This window comes from Alligator sinensis, unplaced genomic scaffold (assembly GCF_000455745.1).
Source record: "Alligator sinensis unplaced genomic scaffold, ASM45574v1 scaffold566_1, whole genome shotgun sequence".
Taxonomy (NCBI): domain Eukaryota; kingdom Metazoa; phylum Chordata; order Crocodylia; family Alligatoridae; genus Alligator; species Alligator sinensis.
In genome coordinates, this window is record NW_005842017.1 from 2,358,273 (window position 1) to 2,365,807 (window position 7,535).

Here is a 7,535-nt window from a genome sequence, read left to right on the forward strand (position 1 = left end):
CAAAATGGGTTTTCCTTTTTTTATTTTTTTTTTTTTTTTTTTTGCAAAGCAGTCCCAAAATCCTGTACTATGATGTCATTCAAAATCTCTGTATGTGATCTTACAGGGACTCTTTCACTGAAGAAAACTTTAATTTAGGGCAAAGGAGAATGTCCTGTGATATTGAACACGCCCATGATGCCTTAAATATTTTCCAGGTGGAAAGGGAATGAGTTGCTTGCTTAGTAGAGGAGGGAGTGGTTCAGCTTTTACTAATTTTTATGTAATACTGCAAAATAACTGTTTGAGAACTGAATTGTTTTTGTCTAAGTAAAGTTTCTGGGCTGAACCTAATGATTTATGGATGAAATACCTCCTTATACAGATCAAGCTAGATATATTGACTGAATGTTCCTTTTTAGGGTTTAAACTTAGTGACATCTACGAAACTAACATATTCTGTGTCTTTGGCTTCTAGATAATAGATGATTGAAGAGAGACCTCCACTTCAAGTTCTTCTCATCTCTACATTGCATTATAAATTTAATAGAAAGATATAGATGGATTAAGATAGATATAGTTGGATATAGATAGATAGATATAGATAGGTTTAAGTGCCAGGCAAGACAACAGTAGACCCAAAGTATTATCCAGTCTGCAGAAGTGAGCTGAAAACAGAATTAGTGGATGCTCGGATAACCTGATGGCTCTAAATTAACTCCGACTTCAAACCAGAGTTATCATTCAATCAAAGCGGGAGGAAAGAAAAGGGGGCACTGCATGACTTGACTATGGAATACCATTTCCAAATAGCTAAAGCGTGACTGGAAGCCTAATGAATTTCAACCACAGAGATTCAGAGAGCATCACTGGTAAGTTGGAAAGGTAGTACTCACTAGAACTTAACCTACATAGAGTCCTTTGCAGAGCAGCTAGTTTGAAGACTGTTCTTAACTTGAGGTTGTTCATTTGCAATACTGGCTCTGTGCTGCAAACAAGTGTTGCATCCTCTACATAGAGGAGTTGTCTCCTGTATTCTAGTTGAAACCAGCTTGTCCTCAAAGCCTTCAATGCGGGAAAGGAAGCACGGTACAGGGGAGAAAACAATTTTCTCCAATGAATAAGTTCTGAATTTTTAAAGTTATATGAAATCCCTTGGCTTAAGTACAGTGGTTTTAATTTTGATTTCTTTATTTATCTGGAATTAGTTGGTTTATAAAGTATAGTAAAATCTAGTTAACATGTCCCTCCATTGGAATTTATGATGGTGATTAATTATCCATGAAGTAACTAATTATCAGCAGGTATCTCTTCTCAACCCTTTGAGATTTTTTTTCATGCCATTTTTTCAAGCAATATTAAGATAAAAGAGGGCATTTTACCCTTATGATGACAAAAAAGATTACCAAAATTCCAAATACAGGTATGATGCACTCTTGTTTATCTGATAACTGTGTGATCATACGTATAAATGTTTTACATACAGTTTCTTACTGCAAAAATTGAGTGCTTGCTACAGAAGAATTACATGATTATGAGTGAGTAATCAACAATATTTGCTTTGCACTCTTACATGCACTCATTGTGAAAATAGAAGATAATCCTGCAAAATGGAACAGATGATTGTCTGTATTGTTGAGTCAGGAAAAGCTGACAAGTATCCATTATTCTAGGCACATCAACTGTTTTGATAGGTGCCACAAAGAGCAGAGATTGGTACCTTTTAAGCCAGTGAATAATCAAAATCAAATGTAGTTGTTGTTTAGTATGTGTCTACATTTGGAAATGATTAAATACACTTTAAGAGATGACAAATTAGCTAAAATGTCTTGTGTATAAATCAACAAGACTAGCAGGAATTGACAGCAGTAACAACACCTACTAGTAAGAACATTTTGATGAGTAATCCCAATGACTAATTAACTACATTTTATTGTGCTAAAATATATTCATTTTTATTTTGGAAAATTAATCGCATTTGGGGAAAGTAACTTTATAGAAACTTTTATATAAATGTATCTTAAGAATTCGAACTCCAAGCATGGTGCTTTTAATATGAAGGTCACACAATATGCAAGTCATTAAAAAGAAATAGGAAGGTAAGAAATGTGGTTAAGTTGAAAGGTGCTACAGGATAAAACTGTTCATCTTGATTTTCCTTACAAGAGGACTGCTCCTTTCTGACTTTATTGTGTTTGTAAAACCTGTAACAGATAAAAATTTAGGATAGAAATTAGGAGGCCTGTGATGTACTCAAGGATGTTAAGACAGAGTCCTTAAGAATGTTGGATTTAGGACATAGCCTATGGGAGAATCAGTATTCAGCTAGACTTGTAGGATTAAAGAGAATAAGGAGGTTGCAAATAATCTGCCTTGCAGTCTGCAGTCCTTTAAAAGAGCTATGCCTGCAGGTAGCTTTGTGCACCCCTTGCTCTCCAATGAAAACAAGAAGTCTACTTGATAAATTTCCCCTCATATAACCCATGCTGCTGCTGAATTAGTTTTTTGACAGCCTACCCCCTGGTTGCATATGAAAATACAGTATAAAAAGTTGCTAGTGCAAATTGAAATTATCCTTGTGCAATTTCTCCACCATAGAATCATTTTCCACAAACCTGCTGTGGGTTTTTATTTGCTTACCTTTTAGATGCCTGCTCCAGTGAGGATGTTCGTGAAATAGAGTTGGTGAGCATGCTAGAAGAACAGTTACCAGAGTATAAGCTACGAGTGGACTCTCTGTATCTGTATGAGAACCAAGATTGGTTCCAGTCCCCAGCCTGTCCTACCCATGTGCCTGAGACCATCTCTCCAGTCCATGCTGAGGAGACCTTTCGTTACATGTGTGAGTATTTCTGGTCATGCAGTGAAGAGGTTTTTGCCCAAGTTGAAATGAAGAACTTATATGTATAAGGTGATTGAAAGATTTTAGAAAGCTGCAAAACATTGCCAATACAAGCAAAACTAAAGTTGTGTTTAATGGAAGTATTCCTCATTCACATTTACAGTCGTGGAATCTGTATGTTTAGTTAAAGGCCCTTCAGTTATGCTCTAGGAGCTGTGGAGTCGTGTCCTGTATTCTAGTTGAAGCCATTTAGGCTTCAACTATAAGGAAACAATGGTTCCATAGGTGTGCAAATAACAAAATTAAAGTATAGCAGCGCAGTGTCCTTACACAGTTTGATTCTATTTGCTTTAAAATAATGGCTGTCTTTCCAAAAATAGGAAGAGATGAGGAAGGCAACATATAACTGGCCTTTTATCTTTAAAAAATTATTTAAATAAAAATCAAAGTGCTTTTATAAAGCAGTTGGCTCAAACAATATAAGGAGATGCTATCAAGATGACAGTCGTAGTGGTTTACGGAAACTTTTTTTAAAAATTTTATAGATAAACTCAGCTTATGGAAACAATTTAACCAATAATGCTAATTGGGGGTTTGGGGTTATTTGCTTTTTTTTTTTTTGGGTGTGGGATTGATTTATTTCTTGGGTGGGGGGGTGTCCATCATTTGTTCATTGTAGACCAGTGGTGGTCAATCTTTTTGCCCCACGGGCCAGATGGGTGGTGCCAGATCTGTCTGCAGGCTGGATCTGGATGGTGGGTCCAATCTGGCTTCCAGGGCAGGTCCTGATCCAGCCATGCAAGGGGAAATGGGTGTGGCTCAGCTCCAATCCAGCCAATCAAGGGGAATGGCCTGGCCCTGATCTGGCTGAGGGGGTCTTGGGAATTTGATAGACAGGGAGGGGTGGCAGTATTGATTGCCACTGCTCCACTGCCATCAAATTTCTCAGCCTGTGAGGAGCCTTGCAGGCCAGATGCCATGGCTCTGCCAGCCACATTTGGCCCACGGGCTGGGGTTTGAGCACCCTTGGCTTAAACCATGAAAACTGATTAATTCATTTGACCTCAGCCTCTGGCCACTATCACTTTGGCTCTAATGCTCAGAGTTTGGGGTTGCAAATACTATAAAGAAACATTTAAGATCAAAATACTGCTTATTTGCATTGGAATTCTAAACAAAAATTCATTAAATTGTGTTCATTTTGTTTTAGACAATCTTGTTCTTTATAAAAACTTATTTTTTTTCTGCCTAAACCATCCTAATATGATGTTCTTCTCAAACAAAATTATGATATTATGAACACTAGGTATGCTGTTGTCTTAGTTTCACCCTGGAAGTAGCAATATTAAGTAGCAGAGTTACCACGGGTGTGGAGTCTTCCACATCTGGAGCAGATATTAAGGCTTCCAAAGTCAGAGGTGTTGCTCCTTGGCACTTTATAGGGGGAAAGGGTTTGCCTTACTGTCTCTTCACCAACATTTCCTTGGCTGTTGTATTGTGAGGGCTTCATTGTTAGTCTGCAGCCCCAAGATCTCTTTTCATTGATGTTTTGTTCACTGGTTTAGTGACTTGATGCTGCAAGATGTTGAGCACGATCTGTTCTTTTTTCATTCACATTCAGAGGTTTGTAAAGATTTTTTGTGGTGAAAAGTTATGCTGGAGGTCAAATTTAGTAATGTCAGGGTGTTTTTAAGGTCCCCAAAAGCACTGGGTGTTGGCTGCAGCTAGGGCTGGGGACTTAATCTGGGGTGTACAGATTCTCTTGCTAGGAGCAAAGCCAGAGGTTCCTGGTTAGAGGGTCTTTTTCATCTGCTCAGAGTCAAACTGATTGTCATATCTGGGGTCAGGAAGGAATTTTACCCTATCCTTAGATTGGCATGGACAGTAGGGGGTTTTCCCTTCCTCCTTCAGTGGGGGGCATGGCCCCCTGCCTGGGACCTCCTGCATGTATATTGATAAGATTTTTATAAAGCAGGATTTTGGCTGCTATGGTTTACCTGTAGCAGATTGGGGGATTAGTTCTATGTTGTGTCAGGGTTGAGAAATAATCTGATAATAGAGTTTAGATTTTGGTTGTATGGATGGTTTGGATAGAGAAGATCCTGTCTCAGGCAGGGGTTTAGACTAGATGACTTCTGGAGGTCCCTTCCAGCACTACTTCTCTCCGAGTATGCCTGGATCAGCATTGATTATTACTGTCTGTTCCAGCACATGAAAATTCCAGGCAACTATGGGAGCAATCATTTGTTTATATTCCTGTCAGTTCTGGTAGTAAAACTGACTGCTTTTGAGAGATGATAGGCCAGTTAAAGAGCTTTCTGGAGAAGTTGCTATTGTAATCGATTGAAAAGGTTTGAATGTGCAGGTAGGAGAACGTTTAAAAATTTGAGTTAGGAGGAGAGTAAGAAATGCATTTCCAGCAAGAAAGTCGAATTACTTCTCACAAGTAACTAAAAGAAAATGGCATAACAGAGGCTGATTTTTGTGTATGGGTACAACATACTATTTCACAGTAAATATCTATCTTTTTGCCTTTTATGTGCCAGGACTAATGATATTTATTAGTAGCTTCTAGATCTCCACCTGAAGAGCACACTAACCAAGAGCAAAGTAAATATAAAGGAATGATTGTGACTTGGATGGTATTTGAGAGAGTGTCCCAGAATCAAAACAGAGCTATAATGTCTTGTGTTATACATTAATCTAGGGAACGTCCTTAGATTGTTGTTGTTCAGCTCCTCCTCCTCTTTCAGCAACTGCTGCTTGAAAGAAAGTTTGTAACAGAACGGAGCACGGAGTCGTGCTTCTTGGTGAGATGCAGAGATACTGTGCTGCAGCAGTAAATGGTAGGTCAGCGATCCTTGACTGCAAAACATCTTTACAACTACTCTGCACATGACAGACCAAGACAGAGCAGTAGATAACAATGACTTTAATCAAAATGAAGAGTTGCTTGCAGCTTTTACTCTACAAGGTGAGTGCAGGGCATGCATGCGCCTATAAAGTGTTATCGACTATGTGACAGTCTGGAAATAATGGGGCTGGCGCAAAACAGAAATGTTGTCTTCCCCATAACTTTTGTTTTATCAGGCTACTAATATTTGGGAGTAGGGTAGAAATCCCAAGTCCACCTGAATGTACATCCATGTAGTGAACATTGAGACTGAATGGCATTGGACTGCACAAGGAAATACTTGCTATCCATCATAGACTTGTTACACTGTCTTAGTAACTTAAGTCAACTGTGTGGAGAGCTGGGTTTATGTATAGCATATTAAAATGATTGATTCATTTTTGTAAGATCCTTTGCTAGAACATTTGTAGTACTGTGAAATTCCTTTTTTTTAATATAAGTATTGTATGCATGCATCCACTAAAGTAATTAAATAATGGAGATACATTGTTGGCAGTCTTATATTCTAATTCTTTTTCTCCCTTGTGCACTTTCTCCTGTCTTCCATTTCTTCTTGTCCTAGCTCTTCTTGAACTTCCCCCCTCCTCTTTAGCTGGACCTCACACATTTTCACAAGGTAATTTGATGGAAAAGAGACCTCCTATCTTTTTCTTGAAAAGACAGGAAATGGTAGGGGTTGGTACCTCATGGTTTTGTTTATTAAGCTTTAATCATAGTTATAATTAATTCCTATCTGGTCAGTTGGATTTCTTCCCAACTTAACCTTTGTTTTGTTTTTTTTTAATATTCTAACTGCATTTTCTCTTGGGTACTGTTAAGAACTATGAAAATAATAAATACTAAAAGCATGTTAAGGGTCAAATGCCTTTTGAGTTACCACCACAAGTAGTTTGTGCTAGGGCACTTTGAATTACAAATAGATATTTTTGTCTTGTTTCGTGTCAGCATAACGCGAATTCCTGCAAATGTACTTCGTCTTAACGCTTTATGGGTTTTCTTTCTTGTTTGCAACTGTCACAACTTCATTGTATTTCAGAGGCAATGTATGCAGATATTTCAGCTATGTTTGGGTATTCAAGTCTCCTGCTTTCTCCTCCCTCCTAGTCCAGATCTGCCATAATTTAGTTTCATCCAGAAATTTGATCTCTGGAGGAAACTCTTTCTTTAGTTAGGTTTGGTACCTTCAATACCAGATAACCTCAGTGAAAGTTGTGGGTGCTTGGCACCTCTCTAGATCAGACCCCAAGTAACTTCCTCTGGTGCTTCCTAAGATATTTGTAGCCTCTTGACCTAACTTTTATTCAGTATAAGAATATTTGAGAGGACTGGCAATGTCCCATCTGAGATTTAAAGCTAGTCCCCTTGTTTTCTGACAATTAATCTTTTAAGTATTTTTATTTCCCCTTTCAGTTCTGGGCACAGACAACGAAGAGCAGATAACAAAAACATACAGTGATGTTGACCTGCTCAAACATCTGTTAGCTGAGGTATAGTAATCCTCACTTATTTTTCTGTTTGTATTCTGGTGGTAGTCTACATGGATGCAGCTTCTCTTTCAAAAATTACAAAAAACTAATTCAGCTGTCTGCATGTGAGGGAGAAAAGTAAATGCCTAGTGTCTCTTAGATCTCACTTAAAATAGCATAACATTACCCAGACAATGGGGTTGTAAGAGGGTACTTAGCAGGCAGTACCAGCTGAGAAGAAAAAACATTTTAGCAGAATCTTTCACACCTTGTTGGGAGCTGATGAAAGGGCGGAAACAGAGGATTTGCCTCCATCTTTCTGCTACTACTGCTC

At 38.3% G+C, this 7,535-nt stretch overlaps 1 protein-coding gene across 7 annotated transcripts in view; it reads left to right on the forward strand.

Annotated features, from left to right (window-relative positions):
• TRAK2 (trafficking kinesin protein 2) overlaps positions 1–7,535 on the forward strand; it is a 43,626-nt gene that overhangs the window by 15,810 nt on the left and 20,281 nt on the right. For 4 of the 7 annotated variants that reach the window (XM_014519224.2, XM_025202190.1, XM_006022083.3 and 1 more), the window contains exons 2-5: positions 458–851; positions 2,627–2,821; positions 6,298–6,351; positions 7,146–7,222. In XM_014519224.2, coding sequence (XP_014374710.1) covers positions 815–851; positions 2,627–2,821; positions 6,298–6,351; positions 7,146–7,222 — 363 coding nt within the window. In that variant the 5' untranslated portion in view covers positions 458–814. Of the gene's footprint in view, positions 1–457; positions 852–2,626; positions 2,822–5,574; positions 5,796–6,297; positions 6,352–7,145; positions 7,223–7,535 lie in introns of those variants that run through there. The other 3 variants (XM_014519229.2, XM_014519227.2, XM_014519230.2) reach the window with 3 other exon arrangements.